This window comes from Globicephala melas, chromosome 16, assembly GCF_963455315.2.
Source record: "Globicephala melas chromosome 16, mGloMel1.2, whole genome shotgun sequence".
In the NCBI taxonomy this organism is placed as follows: Eukaryota; Metazoa; Chordata; class Mammalia; order Artiodactyla; family Delphinidae; genus Globicephala; species Globicephala melas.
The window spans coordinates 76,112,090-76,131,246 of record NC_083329.1 but is presented as its reverse complement, the minus strand read 5'-3'; the positions used below and the strand labels follow the sequence as shown (position 1 = coordinate 76,131,246).

The window sequence follows — 19,157 nt, the reverse complement described above, 5'->3', positions numbered from 1 at the left end:
AAAAATAAATAAAATCAAATTCAAAAATTACAAAAAAGAAACACATTAGTAGGAATATCAAGACAAAAACTTTAAAAATAATAAAAAAATAAAGTATATGTATATATGACACAGCCATAATAGAATAATAATAGTCTTTTTGGGGGGATGAAATTATTGACATTTTATTTTTTTATCCTATTTTTATTTCCTAATTTTCTTCAGTGAATTTGTATTCCTTTTGAAGGAGAAAAGTATTTTCTAGTTAAAAAAAAGAAACTTAGAATAAATAAGCAATCATGAAGAGATTTGATGCCTGGGTACCCAGGTGTGTGTGTGGGAAAGCATTTCTAGGCTATAAATCAGTGTTGAGGCTTCTAGGCCAACTGACCCACTGTGTTCTGAAATATTACAATTCTTGAATCCTGTTTTTTATTTCAGATGGAAAAATTTAACACCTTTTGATACCTAATTTAGTTAAAATTTTAAAAAAGTACAATGTGTTATGCTTTAGAAGAATCAAATCATTGCTTTGCATTGGTGACTACATCCCGTTATATGTCAGTTCACAGTGAAGGTGATACTTTAGGGAAAAATTTAAAGATTTATCTGACACAATATTTAATATAACTAATTTTGTATCTGTAAATCAGTGGAACATACTTATAGATTAAAAAGTGACATTTATCCTATGTTTCACAGGTATTTATGAGATTTCATGTGTATTATATAAGGCAGTGTTGACATATATATTCAATTTTTGGCTTACTATTTCAGTAAATATCTTGAGAATATATTTGTTTGATTTGAACCTTTTTGGATTTTAGTATGTACTGAAATGCTTCTAGATTTCTATTTTGCTGAAGTGCGAGTGCCTTTGCTTCCCAGGAATGGGATTTTATTTTGAAATAGATGAAAACTAGAATGTCATTTTCTCTGATCAGTTCCCAGTTGAGTCTGTGCTCATACTTCTCTGTATTTGGGGGAGTAGACAAAAGCAACCCATATCCTGGGAAGCATTCATTGTAGTGAGAAAAATAAATTTCTAAAGAGACAGTTTTTCTTTTAATAGAAAAGATGTGGGGTTCGATTTTTTAAATATTAGACTCTGGAAATCATGAAATAGCATTTGGGTTTTTCTCAACATTCAATAACATACAATGTTAGTATCAGGGGTTCAGCATCCCCGGGCACCTCCACATTGCTTTGTGCATTTCTGTAGACAGATGTGCTGACTATACTCCTTCCTCCCGCTGCGTTAATACAAAGGCTACTGTGTGAGCCGATTAGGGGTGGGTGGGTGCTGTTCTGCTGGCTTTCTCTGTGACAATGACTCTTCTGTCCCTAGGCCCAGCGGTGGCACCAGGGCAGTGAGCACTATGGGCGCTCTTGGCAAGCAGGCGATGTTGTGGGGTGTATGGTTGACATGACAGAACATACCATGATGTTCACACTGAACGGCGAAATCCTTCTGGATGATTCGGGTTCAGAATTGGCTTTCAAGGACTTTGATGTTGGTGATGGTAAGTGTACTGCATCTCGTGTCGTTTTCAGGTTTCGGGCACAGTAAAGCTCTTTGTTCTGATGCCTCTTGACCAGCCATCTTGGTTTGAGGGTAAGCCAGCAGATGAGTTGCAGCTGTAGATCACAGGGTTGCCATGTGGCTTATTTGGTTCAATACCCTTGAAATTACTTTAGCAGAAACTCTCTCTCTGCTACTTAGCTAGGATTCCCATAAGGCAGAAATGGCTTTTATGAGTGTGAATAAGAAAAGAAATGGCAGGCAAAAGGACGGTTTTCCACAAATATTAAACATTCGTTTAGAACTTCCCTGTTTAATCAACTGCTTATGGCTTCTATGTGTTCATTCATTTCAAAAAAAAAAAATGTAATGAGAACCTACCAAGTATCAGGCCTTCTGCTGGATGCTGAGATGACAAAGCTGTCCTATCTTTATGCAGATGATAGACTACCAGGGGAAGTTCTCACTTGTATAATTTCTATTCAGTGAATAAGTTCTAAAATAAAGAAATGCAGAAAGTTCTATGGAAGCACAATGCAGGGAAAAAATACCTCTGCCTGTGGGGCTCTGAGATGACCTTGAACAGGGTTTTAAGAAAAGGACAAAAGCCCTTTATGAAGCAAATGAGAAGGTAGGTGTTCTTTAGAGCTGTACTCCCAGTAGACTGGCCACGTGGGGTTACTTGAATTTACATTAATTTAAGTGAAATAGATTAAAAAATTGAGTTTCTTAGTGGCACTTGCTACATTTCAAGTGCTCAGTAGGGTCCTATGGCTAATGGTGCCCTATTTGACAGCAGAGATAGAGAACATTTACATCATCACTGAAAGTGGTAATCTAGAGCATATAAACAAGATAATATCTAACAAAATATTTTATAAATATCTCATTTCAAAATGAGCAAACAGTTCTTTTCAAAATGGCTTTGAATATATCCTATTACTTGAATATATATAGTCTTGGATTTTAAGATATACCCCAATAAATACTTTTAATACTCTGTAAACTTGTTGCCAATCTTCAAAAAGTTAGCCAGCTCATTATTTGCATTAAGTTCTATAGTTATTCATTCAACAAGCTTTTGAGCAGGTATGACCATCATTTCTCAAACACAGGTTTGTGAAAATAATAGGAATTTTGCATTTTTATAACTTAATTTCTGTTTTGCGTACCTGTATCGCTGGGTGGCGGGTGAAACTGATGCTGAGAACGCAGCCTCTGTGTACCGGTGCCAAATCAAATCTCAGAGCAGAGTTTTGGGGTGAAGTAGAAAAGAATAGCTTTAGTGCTTTGCCAGGCAAAGGGGGACACAGTGGGCTCCTGCCCTCGAAAACTGTGTGCCCCAACCCGGGAGGATTTGGTGAGGAGTTTTATAGCATTGGTTCAAGGACGGGGTTGCTGATAAGATTAGGGTGTGTGCAGGGCCTGCAGTCCTTTAATCTGGTCTGAGGTAATCTGATGATTTTCTGTGGTTCCTTTAATCTGACCTGAGGTGGTCTTCTTGAAGAGCTTCTCTGGTTCCTTTAATCTGGAATGAAGAATGCTGACATCTTCCATTTGTTGAGGGTTTAGTTCTATAAAGAGTTTAAAGATATTGTTATATGTATCCCTTGAGGCAGAGCCAGGACCCTGCCTCAGGGCTGCACTATTGTTACTGGGCTGTTCCTCCCTTGTTTCTGCATCCCCTCCCTTCCCTGATTAGCAACTGTTCAAATCTGCCCTTTGGAACTCAAGGAAGGTTGTGGAGGCTGGAGTCTGTTCCCTACAAACAAGAAACGGAAGACACAGAAAGGCTTTTGGCCCCAGGAGCCCCAAGGGTCCTGCTCGGTTTCAAAACTGGCCCTCTAACCTTCCATCACCTATCTCCCCTCCTGTAGTATTGCTTTTAGCAGTGTCAGCATATCACAGGGAAGGTGGGAGAAGGACTTTTTTCTATGTTATCTGTCTATACTGTCCACTACTATGGATATGACCTGAGATTTTTTTTTAATTGGTTGTTATTTTAAAATGCTTGCATGTGATACGTTTCTTCTCATGAAGTTAAATTCTTGAAATGCCTATGTGAGTTTTACTTGTTTGATTTATATGACGTAGATTCACAGAATGATGTTAGAATTATAAACAATGCAGAATGCCCGTTCATACTATTTAAGCACATAATGTTCGTGCTACAGCCCTGTCACAGAGACCAGTTACCATTGTAGTGATGAGCTAACTAGGCTCTGAGGTGAGTCTGAGTGGCGCAGTCATACAAACAACTTTGTTTTTTGACTTTACACGTCACGTAATTTTGAAAATTTTAAAAATGACTTGAAACTTATCCTGATAACTCAGTTATCGAGTTAATACAGCATTCTGATGAACTGTCTGAAAATTTTATGGTCCATCAGTTGGATTATTGTTGGATGTGTTGGGATGTATCCTTTTGGTCTCTGAGGCAGATGATAAATTTTATTTAGCCATGACCATTAACTATTAATTTTTTAGGGGTTAATCATAATTCCACATTTTCTGCCATAAGAAGGACTACAGAGTTTATCCATGCCTGTGACTTCCAAACGCTTTTTGGGAGTGGAATTTTTCCTGTTCCTCCCTATTAACTTTACATAGCTTCTTAAAAAATACAGTGGAACTGCTCTGGGTAAAACTACAGTGTGAGGCCCTGAGTTGAGCTCCCTAACTCACCCACCACCACTGAAAGTGAGCCCTGGGGATATCTATGACTCAAAGGAGCATGTTCGAGAGACCATTCATTTAGGAATATACTGTTGTTGCTGAAGTACTAAAGAGGTTTCATAAGTGCTCTATTTTCAAATTGTTCTTATACCTAGCTTGTCTTTATGTCTGTGCCATGCTTGATTTGGTATTTTTTTAACATCTTCATAATTTCCTTTTGTTGCTGCAGAGGTAGCTCAGTCATAAGTAAAGCAATCGAAAGAACTGTGTGGTAAGACGGATAGAAAATTTTCTCTATATAAAATATATACATATGCATGCACGCACACTCTGCAGATCCTATCTGATCAGCTTGGTAGACAACATGGCTAAACATATTTTGATGTCTCTGCCTTTTGTACAGCTCACACAACTGAAATGATGTCTTGACCAGTATAAGTTGTTTCTAGATAACATCAAAAGGAAAAGCACAAAAATCTTTGAAAGACTGATGGGGTCATCCAGTTAAATCCAGGTCGAGATACAGCCGTACAGTTAGTTCCGGCGAGGATCTGGTTATTCCATAAAGATGCAGGCAGGGCTCTTCTAAAAAGCTACAGATCTCTTTCCCGTATAGGGACTGCACTTTCCCTCAGTGACCACAGACTTGACCTTAAAGCTCATATGTGAACTGGACAAAGAGAAAATTGCTGAGATACACTGGTCTCTGGTAGGAGAACAAGCTCTGCTAGCCTCTCATCTCCCCTCAAAGGACCAGAACTTACATGGTCGAGGTCAAGAGCATTGTGTAGTGCTGGAGTGGAGTTCTCAGACTTTAAAAGCTATTTCGTCTATGTGGCAGGTTCTCTTTTAGGATTCTCCCTTCTGTTTGATTTTTTTAAAAAAATCTCTTCAGAATATCTCTAAGTAAAACAAACAAATTAATTGAATCTTCATTTTTCAAAGAGTCCTCTGGCTGTAATGTCAACAAAGGAATAGTGCTGACAAGTGCAGATGCCGTCCCTGGTAAGGTTTTCTGTGAATTTTTCCTCATCTCTTCCTACCATTGTACTGACAAACATTCAGGATCGAGAACGGGGAGAGCCCAAGGAAAGAGCTGGCAGTACCCTCTGTTGTAGGCAGAATTTTAAGACTGCAACCTCTAGGGGTCCTGATCCCTGGTGGACATGACATGTATAACCCTCTCTTCTTGAGTGTGGGCAGAAACTGAGTATGATGGGGTATAGCTCTCATGATTAGGTTACTAACCAGTTGACTTTGAGTTAATCAAGTGGAGATTAACCATATGGGCCTGACCGAATCAGGTGAAGCTCTTAAAAGAGATTGGTTCCTTCTTGAAGTCCCAGAGATCCAAAGTGTGAGATAAAATCTTCTCCTGGACTGGAAGGAACAAACTGTTGTGGTGTGAGAGGGCCACATGGTGGAAATCTGAGAACAGCCCCTGGTTGATAGCTGGCGAGAAAAAGGAGACCTCGGTCCTACAACCACAAAGAACTGAATTCATTTAACAACCAAGGAGCTGCAAAGAGGATTCCGAGCCTCAGGTGAGAACACAGTCCAGCCAGTACCTTGATTTCATTCTCCGCTAAGCAGAGAACCCCAGTCATGCCATACCTGGACTTCTGACCTATAGAACTAGGAGATAATAAATGGGCATTATTTTAAACTGATAAGTTTGTGGTAGTTTGTTCAACAGCAATGGAAAACAAATAAATTGACCAATACATTTTTAGTTTCAACTGAATCTGCAGACTAGCAAAACTATCAAAGGGTATCCTTAGTGCCTGTCTACTCAGAAAGGTAGAGAAGAGGAATTAATGCTTGCGAACTGGTCTACCTCAAGCATTTCTCTTCATCAGGAATCTTGAGATGTATTCCCCCAGTCCATACACAGTTAACTAATCAGGAGTTAATTTTATCACAAATCAAGTTGCCCGTAACATAGAAGATACTCTAACTTTTACCCACAGAGACCTGTTAGCCAATTGAGATATGATGCCCTATAGCAAGAACCTGAAAGGGGTTCTTCTCATTCATCCAGAGTCTAGTTCATCTTATCAAAGCCAGAGATTATTCCATATCAAATTTGAGACTAAAGCTTTTTTTTAAATGATAATTTTTATATGGAGCATGCCTTGATATACTTCCTTGGGAGCCCAGTGGAGATGATTCTTACCATGTTAGGTGGGGGACAAGAACAGGGCTAGTAGAGAATAAATATATTTTTGTATATTTTACCACATTGTTCTTTTGATTGCTTTACTAGCCAATATATTTATGTCTAAGCTGACGTTCTCTGTAGCAATAAGAAGAAATGATGAAGGTGGTAAAAATCCTAAATCAAGCATGGCACAGATATAAAGACAGGTAGATGTGAGAGGAATTTAAATATAGAGCATTTATAAACTCTTTTAGTACTTTAGTTTATTCTTGTGCTACAAAGGCTCTAGTCCTAAATTGATTTTCAAACTTGTAATAGACAAGAAAAAGAAATTGGAAATGTTAAGAATTGGAATAAGAGGAAAAGCAATCTATAATTATTTGCAGATAATTTAATCACTTGCAGAGAAAACCCTATAGAACCTACAGACATTACTAGGAATAACTGGAGCATTTAGCAAGGTAGCATTTCTATACTAACAGAAAACCTAGAAAACTAAATTAAATAGAAGATACCATTTACAGTCACGTCAGGTGTTTTCAGTAATCACTAGTTATCACTTTAACAGAAGGTGTACAATACTTTTACAGAGACAATCACTGAACTTTATTGAGAGGTAAGCTTCACTATGAAATTTATCATATATACTGATCTTTGACAAGCATAACAAAAATGCATAGTGAGGATAGTGTCATCTCTTTCATAACTGGCATTGGGATAATAGGATATTCATATGCAAAGAATGAAATTGGACCCTTATCTAATTTTGAACCACACAGAAAATGTTTTTGTGACTGTGCACAACATGATTTTGGACTATACACAAAAATCAACTCAAAATGGATTAAAAACTTAAACATTAGACTTGAAACTGTAAAACCCGAAGGAGAAAATATAGGGGAGAAGCTATTTGACGATGACCTTGGCAGTGATTTTTTCAACCACAAGAAAAGTCAACGGAAGGAAAAATGGACACGTGGAATTAAACTAAAACCTTTCTGCACAACAAAGGAAACCATGAACACAACGAAAAGGCAACCTATGGCATGGGAGAAAATATTTGCAAATCATATATCTCATAAAGGGTAATCCAAAATATATAAGGAACCCCTGCAACTCTGTAGCACAAACCAAAACCAAAACCAAACAAACAAAAAACAACCCATTTTAAAAATGGTCAAAGAAACTGAACAGATATGTAAAGTGCTCTCCATCCCTAATCACCGGGGAAGGGCAAGTCAGAAACACGAGATATCATCTCACACCTGTAAGAACATTTCTAGTCAAAAAAACCTGAAGGTAACAAATGTTGGTGAGGGTGTGGAGAAAAGGGAACCCTGGTGCACTGTTGGTGGGAATGTAACTTGGTGCAGCCACTGTGGAAACCAGTAGGGAGGTTCCTCAAAAAATTAAAACTATAACTACCATATGCTCCAGCAAAACCACTTCTGACTATAGATCTGAAGGAATAGAAATTAGGATCTCAAGGAGAGCTCTGCACTCCCATGTTCATTGCAGGATTACTCACAATAGCCAAGATATGGAAACAACCTAAGTGTCTGTGGATAGATGAATGAATAAAGAAAATGTCTGTGGTATTTTGCTATGGCAACCCGAGGAAACTAATACACGACCCCTCTGCGCTTATACCCCATACTCACCTAGAACCATTTTCAATTTACTCTTATGTAAGAGCTTAGTGTTACCAGTAAGTTGAAGAACTAATCATATCCTTTATTTAAAGCAAGGCAGAGAGTCATTTAACATCTTGCCAGATGGTGAAAGAATAGTTATTTTGTCTGGAGGTTACCTGTGTTTTACAGAGTAGGCTCTGGGATGTATCTTGCGTTGTGTAAATGTCTCATTACACTGGAGGTTTTTCAAGCTTGTCAGCTCTTCTGCAAGTAAAGATGATCTCAGGGCCCTCGGGTTCTACACCCGTAATGATTATGATCAAATCCAGAAAGGATGCTTTTGATTCTGTATCTGCCACTTGAAAGGACAGTGAGCAAAACTGAATTCCTGGTGCTGAGACTGCATGGACTTCCTTTCCTTGGCAGAAAACCAGAAGAATATTTTTGTAATTGAAATAGCTGCATAGCTTTAGGCAGAAAAGACCTCTAAGGAAAAAGAGAGGGATAACTTTCCATTATTGATTTTATTTTGCTGCCTTTAAAAAAAGAAAGAAAAAACCAGAATATAGAACCGTCAGTCTCTACTTACAATACAATATTCTTTTTACCCTCAGTTGAAATATGCACTATTTGGCAGACGTGTATGGCTCATCCAGAAGAGTAGCTGTCAGCACGGTGTGAAATCAGGTGGGGTCTGTACTGTCCCAAATACCTACCTTCCTGGCTCCATCATATAACAGCTGTCCATTCTGTCACTAGTGACATTCTGTACAACTTGCTGTTGGTACAGACCTGGGACCCAGGTTTGTATCAGACCCGGGACCCAGGTTTGTATCAGACCCGGGAAAGTAACGTTATTGGGAATCGCCCTAATTAAAAATAAACTATTGTTGAAGGAAGGAAGAAGTTAGGATTATGACTCACTGCAGTGGAGCAATTCAAACAGTCAGGGAATTGGGTTGGGACACTACATATTTTGAGTGAAGATAAAGACAGTTACAAAGCGGTAGACAAATTCTAAAGAGTAGGAAGATGATGGAAACCAGCATAATCAGTCTCATAGTTTTCTCTGGAATCAGAAAGGGAAGCTGTCCTAGAAACACTCTGGGTATTTGCAGGAATGAAACTTAAATATGTACTACATTCATGGAATACTTCAAGCAGTGAGGAGATTTTTCATATTTAGTGTTAAATTTCAGATTATTATTATTTAATATATAGCTTTTGAGCTTATGTGTGTGTAATCTAAACAACATGTTGTTTGGGGAAATTCATTGTGAAATGATTGGGGAATTCAGTGAAATTCAAACTGCTTAGCCTAAACTGATCCGTTAATTGCCAGTTAAATTTTATACATTGATGAACAGAGGAAATTTGTACCTTACAGACCATTTTGAGAATGAATAAAGTTTGTAGGCGGTTAATGAGGTAATTTGTGTATATACTAGCCTATCCGCAAATTGGCAGTTTTGCGTATAGTGAATGAATGTTTCAGGTACTAGGGGTAATACAGATGTACAACACCAATGGCTTATTTACAACACCAATGGCTTATTACTTACGAATGCTATAGAGCCAAACAGCAAGATTTAATGTTTAAATTATACTGAAAAGATTAAGGAATCAGAATAAAGGATGTCAGAACCCTGTGTATATTAAGCGTTCTTTTTTCTGGATTTGGACTGATGGAGAGAATGTGATGGCTTTAAAAATGATATTCAAGGTCAAACATAAAAGTTCTACTGCTTTGCTTTTCTGAAATAAACCAAGAGCCAGGAAGAAAGTTTGGGAATGTCCCTATTGTGCCAGCATTGATGTTACAGAGTCCATGCACTAAACATGCATTTCCATCATGGAAAGTTCTCTAAGACCTCACTTAGCATAATTCCTTAATTCATTTTCGAAGCCAACATGAAACAGAAGCAACAAATATCATGTCTGAAGTCCTGGGTTCTAGACCGTATTCTGAAAATCATTCTTCCCATATGATCTTGGGCAGATGGCCAGCCCCTCTGTTTTCATATCCTTAAAATAAAAAACACTAATTGGAAATGGTCTTTTCATGCCCCTTGCAAGTCTAAAGAGCCCAGAAATCTAAGGCAAGTGTGTTTTGTTTTTGTTTTTCCCTCCTTCTCTGCATTCTTGATTCAACTTTTAGCATCCCATTTAACTAGCTGTAGGACCTTCGACAAGATGATTTAACATCTTAGTTGTTTCCTCATCTTGAAAAGTGGGGTTAATATTTAATAATAAGTGGGAGGTCTTCTCTGGCAGTCCAGTGGTCAAGACTCCGTGCTTCCGCCACAAGGGGCATGGGTTCAATCCCTGATGGGGGAACTAAGATCCTGCATGCCGCACAATGTGGCCAAATTAAAAAAAAAAGCATAATAATAATAATGAATGGGAAAGTGCTTATATATTATCTGGCACCTAGTACGCCACCAGTAAATGTTACCCTTCCTTTGATCAAATTACTCAAATTTACATGTTAGTATAATATCGGCCATTTTTGTCTGCTCTGGGCCATTTGGTTTGGCTTATAAATGTTGATTCCTAGCTGTATTTTAGAAAATTTGAAATCTGAAATCGTATATTCTTAGGAAAAGCTGGTATGCTTGTGATCTGCCTTATCTTCTTTTCACGCCGGCCTCTCAGCGCCACATCCTGTGACTGCCAGTTCTTTTTGCTGGACTTGCATGCTCCCAGCACACCCCTCTCTGCCCAGGAGCGAAGAGTCTTCTCAACAGAGAAAGTTAAAATTTGCTGTAGCCATCTGTCTTTTGTTGGAGGAAGCAGTTTAACCATAAGCTGTAGCTGCTGTTTTAACAGATTTACAAATAGCTAGGGCGGGTCTGGCACAGGCCCAAGTAACCAATTGGACTCCTGTGTCCTAATTTAAGACCCACTGCCAGGAAGAAAACTTCCCTTAGATACATCAGACTTTGTTATTTGCAGGGTGTCAGTTAAGGCATTTGGAATAGAAGATCGAGAACACAAAGGACAGGAAGGTAGGACCAACATTTCACCTGTGCCGGGGTGTGTGTGTGAATTTGTGGAAGTCTGTTTCATTGGGTTGGAATACTTTTGCGTTCAGCATACCTCAAGCTAATAAAGAATTGAACCTCAGTTATCATGTTTTGCTGTAGGAAATGATTAAGAGTGAGGTCATTTATCAACTTGTCTTGTGTATTCATGGCAAAACATTCCGTCAGTCCTGATAGCATTTATGATTTCCTGACATTGTGTTATGTATATTGGTAACTATTTATTTATTCTTTATCTGCCTTCTGTACATAAAGATAAGCTCCGGAAAGGTAGGGACTCCTTTTTGTTCTGTTCACAGCTGTATTTCCAGTGCCTAGAGTAGCGGTTGGTACCTGGTCGGTGTTCTTTAGATATTTGCCAAATGGAGGGACCTGATACACAATGTTTGAATATTGAAAACTTAGAGCAGGGGTTGGCAAACTAAGGTCTGAGGGCCACATCCAGCCTGCCACCAGTTTTTGTGAGTAAAGTTTTATTGGAACACAGCCATGCTCCTTTGTTTACATACTATCTGTGGCTGCTTTTGCGCTGTAACACAGGCTTGAGTAGTTTTCACCGAGACCATATGGTCCAGGAAACCTAAAATCTCTACTCTTTGGTGATTGCAGGCCTGAATTAAAGCACGGAGCTTGAGATCTGGCAGACCTGGGTTTATTTTCTGGCCACTTAGCTGTGATTTAAGCCGAGATTGGACTTAAATCACTGGAAAAAGACAATAATGATTCCTGTCTCAATGAATGGTCGTTAAGGGTCACTGAGATGAACACTCAGGGAATTAGCTGCTGTTAGGGAGCCTTGTGTGTTAAGCATTTCATCTGTTGTCAGCACATTTATTTGCAGGGCATTGGCCAAATGGAAGTGACTGAGGCCTGGCCCTTTCCCATGTGGCCACTGAAAAGTACCTGGAGTTTTTCCTCCACTCTCTATCTGCTTTGATACCACTGCCATGTAGTTGTTCCTGCTGTGATATGCTAATTTTAAAAATGTAGTTTTTAGAAATATCTGTTGTTTTATTATCATAACAGCTATTAAAACTGCATCTTCTGAAGTCAGAATACAATTTAATTTTTATTAAATTCTACTTCATTTAAATTACAAAGAGAAAAAAGCATAATTTCTACTTATGGATGTACTTTCACAGATAAATTCCTTTAAAGGAGACCAAAACGCTTAAAGCAGTGAAAAAACCATCTACTGCTATAAGCTAATGAAAAAGTGTATCTATTTGTCTTTCATAAAATTAATATATTCTTTTTGAGCATTTGGAAAATACAAAGGAGTATAAGAAAATGGTTAAAAATTATGTTCCCACTACCCAGAGAGAAATTTGACTTTTAATGTGTTTTTCTCCCATTTAAAGGTTTGAGATGTAAAAATAATTTTTTGCCACCTTTTTTAAACTTAATATTATATATAATATGTTGTCCTAAGGCATAAAAGTATTTTAAGCATAACTTGTGGTAGTTTTACCAATATCATATTTTGAGAAATGTCAGCCTTTTAGAAAAGTGCAAGAATAGTGCAGTGTACACCTGTGTACGCTTCACCTGGAATCGCCAGTTTTTAAATGTTGCCATGTTTTACCTCCCTGTATAGTTTTATTTTGGTGAGCCCTGAACATGATTTTTAATGACTACACCTATTTAATCTTGTGTATGTATCATAATTAACCATTCTCTTATTACACCTATTAGTTTCCTTTACCTTTTTTTTTCCCATTTAAAATTGAGTTTAGTGAGCGTATATATTAAGCACTATACATACAGGATCTTGTTTTTAAAACCATAACCCTCGTGGGTAGATATTACAGAAGAAAGGATTAAAGCTTAGGGAATTTAAGTAACTTGCCAAGAAGTGGTGGAGCTGAAACTTGAATCCAGGTCTCTTGGATTCCAAAGTCCCTGTTCTTAGTCATTTCCCAGGACTGCCTGTCTGCCCTCTACTTAGATGGTGACTCTTCTGCAAAATCTTCCCGACTTCATCTCTCTACTCTTCCTCAGCTCTTAGCACTCCCTCTTTTTAGATGGGTCAGTAGGTTATTTTATTACTTCTTCACTTGTCTCCCCACCGTATTAGACTATGAGAACATTTAGCTGGGTCTGTGTTAGTGACCTAGTATTCCTTGTTTCTGGCACACAGTAGCTGCTCAATAAACATCTGTTGGCTAAAGAAATGAATAGGTAAAAGTGTCTTAATGCATACTGCTAAATCACTTTTCAGCACTCCTGTACTAGTGTAATTTTATTAGCAAGATTTCTGGTACCAAGCTCACTGCACACTCGAGACTAGCAATGAGAACTTGAACTTCAGCAACTTGAAGAACATGTTGTTTGGACCATTTTATATCCACATCATTCTTCCACCTTTCTATACGAGAAAGATGTAGGTATATCCCATTTCCTTAAATGAATATTTTATTTTTACGAAGGCTGTCGTTTGTTGTCATCATAAAATACATATTCATTGAAAAAAATTATTAAATTGAGAGACATAAAAAGAGGGAAAAAGCATTAAAAATCCCACCATTCTGAAACTTTTTTGATTTAAAAAAACCCCTTCTGGTGTTTTTGCATCTTTAAAAATAAGCCATATGTTCCATCTTTCTTTCTCGAAATAATACCTACTGTGAATATTTTCCTATATATTAACGATCTTTTGAAAACCAGATTTTCAAAAGCTAAGTAGTATACCATCTCCAGGAAAAGAAAAACACATAATTATTGTCCAAACAGTATTCTATGATTGTGTACATAGCCATAGTGAACAGTTTAGACACAAATCTTTGCGTACAACACTAAATACTTGATTTTTTAGATGAAAATATATCAGACATACAGAAAAGTTCAGATATTAATATAACGAACACCCAAAGATCTACTCTACAGATATTTTAAGGTATCCAGTAACTTCACTTTTAGTGTAGGAACTCCAACTACATATAAAGTGGTTAGAAAGAAAAACGTGTAGCATCAGCAGAGATGTTTCTGCCTCGGTATCCCCTAGTTTATGTCAAATGAATGTTAGGTTTTCCCGTTTGTGCAAATGTAGTTCAAGCTGTCTCAGATCTATTGCATTTATCCAATCCTTTTCTTTGATTCCTTTGGGAGCACGTATTTAAGACAACTTTCCTTGACTACTGCATCAAGAGCTGGCACAGCTGCAGACACAGCTGTGGCTTTTTTAGTTTTAGCTAGAAACTCATCATTCACACTTCCTTGAACCCAGCTGGATGTGTTCTTGCTTCCCGGTTGGTAATGCTATGATTCAACCGTTTATTTAAATATATATTGATGATACAAACTGGATGAAATCATTATGAATTATCAGATGTAATTTCTATTGTCTTGTGCTGTCTTGAGAGTTATACATTGCTTTCACTGCCACTAATTTCAACAAGGAAAGAAATGGACATCATAATGGTAGAAATCTGTCAGCTCATTCTGAGGATCCCCTGCTTTTTTGATCTGCAAGTTAGATCCTCTAATTTGTAGTCTGCATCCCAATACTGACCTTGTTTATTGTGCTGACTACTTGAACTTTCATGTAAAATATTACAAAAAGATATGAAGAGTACGTAAATGCCCCCTCCACTGAAAAGTATCATCTCATCCCCTTGCCAGACAGTTGATTCCAAAGAACTCAGAAAATTAACATAATTAATGTAGTTTCCCCTTTTTATTTAGTAGTGGAAAGATTAACCATCCCTGCCACACATTGAAATATTTTGTTTTTTTCTTCATTGCTCATTGCTGTTGCTTTAGTTTCTTGTTAACTTTTAACTTTTTGATTTCTTATTTAGCTATTTATGTTAATTTTGCATTACCCTGCTTAATCTATACCAACAGTGACATTGAAGGGAAAGGGACAGATGGAGGAGTTTCAGTAGGATTTTAGCAGCTACTTCCAAATTCTTATGTATATGTATATTTTCTACGCTTAGATCTAGGGTACCCTAGGGGGAAAAAAAGAGGCAAAATTCTCTTCAAAGATCAAAAGCAGCTATAAGTGAATGAACACCTTTAAAAATGTGGCCTCCAATCCTTTTTTTGTTTCTTCTTTGAGTTACATGTAAAGCTCAGCTGTGTTTGATGTTTGCACATTTCAGGCTCTTTGGCGATGCGCTTTGGCACTTAACTTTCTTTCTCATTTTCCCTCTGCAAGAGAGTCACCTGCACTTCGGGGCTGGGAGGCTGTGGGGAGGGGGTTGTGGTCCCCAGGATTTCCAGAGGACTCGGGGCCGCTTAGTAGTCACCTCATTTTACAGAAGTCCAGGGTGGAAGAAGGGACTTAGCTCGGGCCCACATTTAAGGAATTACGATGCCAAGAGCAAATACTGGTCTTCTGATACTCACATTTAATAGTTAGTGTCCGTGGTCTCTTTACTCCACTATTGTTTTCACCTCAGGGCAACGGTTCTCACAAAGCTAAGAGTTTTAGAGCAATACTTTTGGTGATTCCATGCTAAAAGGATCTTATACGAATGATACTGAAGATTTTGATGTATTTTTTTTCTTCCCAGGATTCATACCTGTATGTAGCCTTGGAGTGGCTCAAGTGGGCAGGATGAACTTTGGAAAGGATGTCAGCACCTTGAAATATTTCACCATCTGTGGCTTACAAGAGGGCTATGAACCATTTGCCGTTAACACGAACAGGGATATTACCATGTGGCTAAGCAAGAGGCTTCCTCAGTTTCTCCAAGTTCCATCAAACCATGAACATATTGAGGTTTGCTTTTCCTTTGAAAATCAGACCATTGCCAAAAACCAGGAGCGGGTGTTCCTACTTGGACAGTTACTGTCATTTACTTAAAATGATGGCTCTGATGTGTTCCACTGTAGGGGAATCTAAGGACAGGATTACCCTCTGATTTTAGGTACTTATGAGAGGCTGATTAGACTGATTACCTACAGTTAATCCTCGAACAACTTCGGGGTTAATCTGCATATAATTTATAGTCGGCCCTCTGTATCCACGGATGCAGCCAGCCGCAGATTATGTGGTGCTATAGTATTTACTATTGAAACATACCCACATATAAGTGGATCCAAGCAGTTCACACCTGCGGTGTCCAAGGGTCAACTGTATATAATTCTTTTTTTATGGAGGCAGTGTCAGGCTCCATCTGAATATATACAGTTTTAACATGAATTTCCCAAATCATCTTCTGAGTTAGAAACCGAACTGTGAGTATGTCTGTAACACAGCAGTCCCTCTATTTAATGATCTCATTTATAAAATTATGCCATGGGTGGGCCATGTTTTGGGTTGTAAAGGTGTGATGCACGTTAGGGTTTTAGAATCAGGAAACGGACGGTGATGAGCATTTGAACAATCACGTCTTCATTTGTTAGGTGACCAGAATTGACGGCACCATCGACAGTTCCCCGTGTTTAAAGGTCACTCAGAAGTCCTTTGGCTCTCAGAACAGCAGCACGGATCTCATGTTTTATCGTCTGAGCATGCCCATCGAGTGCGCGGAGGTCTTCTCCAAGACTGCGACTGGAGGGATCCCTGGTGCCGGTCTCTTTGGGCCCAAGAATGATTTGGAGGATTATGATGTGGATTCGGACTTTGAGGTTCTCATGAAGACAGCTCATGGCCATCTGGTGCCAGATCGAGTGGACAAAGACAAAGAAGTTACAAAACCAGAGTTTAACAACCACAAAGATTATGCTCAGGAAAAGCCCTCTCGTCTGAAACAAAGGTCATTGATACATGCAAAATGATTTTAAAATTTTTTTTTAATTTAAATTTTTAAATGATTTTAAATATGTAGTTATTATGTTAGGGGATCACTGGAGAGGGTAATAGTGGGTAAGGGATTTCCAAAGTCAATTTTTTCTTCCTCTTCCTCCTTCTTTATGTACCAAGGATTCTACAGAAGAAAAAGCAGCCTGTTGGCCAGCTAATTTGTTACCACTAACAATCTATCTCAAGAGTTACTTTTTCTATGATTTTTTTTTTTTTTTGCGGTACGCGGGCCTCTCACTGCTCTGGCCTCTCCCGTTGCGGAGCACAGGCTCCAGACGCGCAGGCTCAGAGGCCGTGGCTCACGGGCCCAGCCGCTCCGCGGCATGTGGGATCTTCCCGGACCAGGGCACGAACCCGTGTCCCCTGCATCGGCAGGCGGACTCTCAACCACTGCGCCACCAGGGAAGCCCTATGAATTTTTTTTTTGTGGTAAAAATAAAAGTTAGCATCTTAAACATTTTTAAGTATACAGTTCAGTAGTGCTAAGTATATTCACATTGTTGTGAAACAGATCTCGGAACTTTTTTAGTTTGCAAAACTCTGAAACTCCACACCCATGAAATAACGTGCCTTTTCCAACCTCCCCCAGCCCCTGGTCATCGCCATTTTACTCTTTGTTTCTATGAATTTGACTGCTTTAGATACCTCATATAAACGAAATCGTACAGTATTTGTCTTTTTGTGACTGACTTATCTCATGTAGCTTAATGTCCTCAGAGTTCATATGTGTTGTGACATATGTCAGAATTCCCTTCCTTTTTAAGGCTGAATGATATTCCAGTGTGTGTGTATATACACACCACATTTTGTTTATCCATTCATCCAATGATGGACATTTAGGGTGATTCCACCTCTTGGCTATTGTGAATCATGCTGTTAAGAACTTGGGTGTGCAAATATCTTTTCACAACCCTACTTTCAGTTCTTTTGGATATATACCCAGAACTGGGATGCCTGGTACTTCAGTATTTAAATTTTTTTTAAAAATAAATTTATTTATTTTATTTATTTGTTTTTTTGGCTGCATCGGGTCTTCGTTGCTGCGTGTGAGCTTTTCTCTAGTTGTGGTGAGCAGGGGCCACTCTTCGGTTCGGTGCGCAGACTTCTCATTGCGGTGGCTTCTCTTGTTGCGGAGCACAGGCTCTAGGCACACAGGCTTCAGTAGTTGTGACTCGGGGGCTCTAGGGCGCAGACTCGGTAGTTGTGGTGCACGGACTTAGTTGCTCCACGGCATGTGGGATCTTCCCGGACCAGGGCTCAAACCCACGTCCCCTGCATTGGCAGGTGGGTTCTTAACCACTGCGCCACCAGGGAAGCCCTATATTTAAATTTTTGAGGAAAAAAATTTATATTGTATTCCGTAGCAGTTGTACCATTTTACAATCCCATCAGCACTGCACGAGGGTTCCAATTTCTCCAAGTCCTTGTCAACCCTTGTTACTTTCTGGTTATTTGATAGTAGCCATCCTAATGGATGTGAAATGATATCACATTGTAGTTTTGATTTCCATTTCCCTGATGATTAGTGATGTTGAGCATCTTTTCATATGTTTATTGGTCATTTGTATAACATGTTTGGAGAAATGTCTATTCAAGTTCTTGGCCCATTTGTTGATTGGGTCATTTGCATTTTTGTTGCTGAGTTGTAGGAATTCTTTGTATATTCTAGATATTAACCTTATCAGATATATGATTTGTATTTTCTCCCAAGAGTTAGTTTTTAAGATGTTTATATTTACATTACTGGTTGAACCTTAGAGTATTCTCTCTAAATAGTACTTTTTAATGGATAAGGAGGTAGATTGTTTTAGCACCCTTTCTTACACTGAATATGAAACTCTCAACCTCAACACTATTGCCACTCTGGGTTAGATAATTATTTATTGTAAGAGTCTGCCTTGTGCATTGTAAGATGGTTAGCAGGATCCCTCCACCAGTAGTGGCCCCCCTCCCCCACCAAGTTGTGACAACCAAAAATATCTCCAGATATTGCCAGATGTCCTCTTGGGAGCTAATCATCCTGGCTGACAACCACTCCACTAAGTTAATTATATGTTTGTGTTTGAGATAGGCAGAACATTTTAATGTTGCTTATTCCTAGTCCTCTACTACATTCCAGATTTTTGCTCAGAAGGACAAAGCCAGATTACAGCACCAGCCACTCTGCAAGACTCACAGAAGACGTCCTGGCAGATGAGAGGGACGACTATGATTACTTGATGCAAACGTCCACGGTATGAGGTTGCAGCTTTTGTCATTTATCTCGATTTGTCAGTGAGCATGCTTTGCATTTCAAATAGTTAACATTGATTCGTACTGTTTAGCAAGCTTACTTTTAAAATAATTATTCACTTATATCTTGGGGACTGAGAAGTTGAAAGATGTA

General features: G+C 38.6%; 1 protein-coding gene across 1 annotated transcript in view; it reads left to right on the top strand.

Moving 5' to 3' along the window:
* Positions 1-19,157, top strand: part of RYR2 (ryanodine receptor 2) — a 721,218-nt gene that overhangs the window by 460,655 nt on the left and 241,406 nt on the right. The window contains exons 29-32 of the mRNA XM_060286446.1: positions 1,328-1,502; positions 15,537-15,745; positions 16,372-16,724; positions 18,891-19,005. Of these exons, the coding sequence (XP_060142429.1) occupies positions 1,328-1,502; positions 15,537-15,745; positions 16,372-16,724; positions 18,891-19,005 (852 nt within the window). The remainder of the gene's footprint in view (positions 1-1,327; positions 1,503-15,536; positions 15,746-16,371; positions 16,725-18,890; positions 19,006-19,157) is intronic.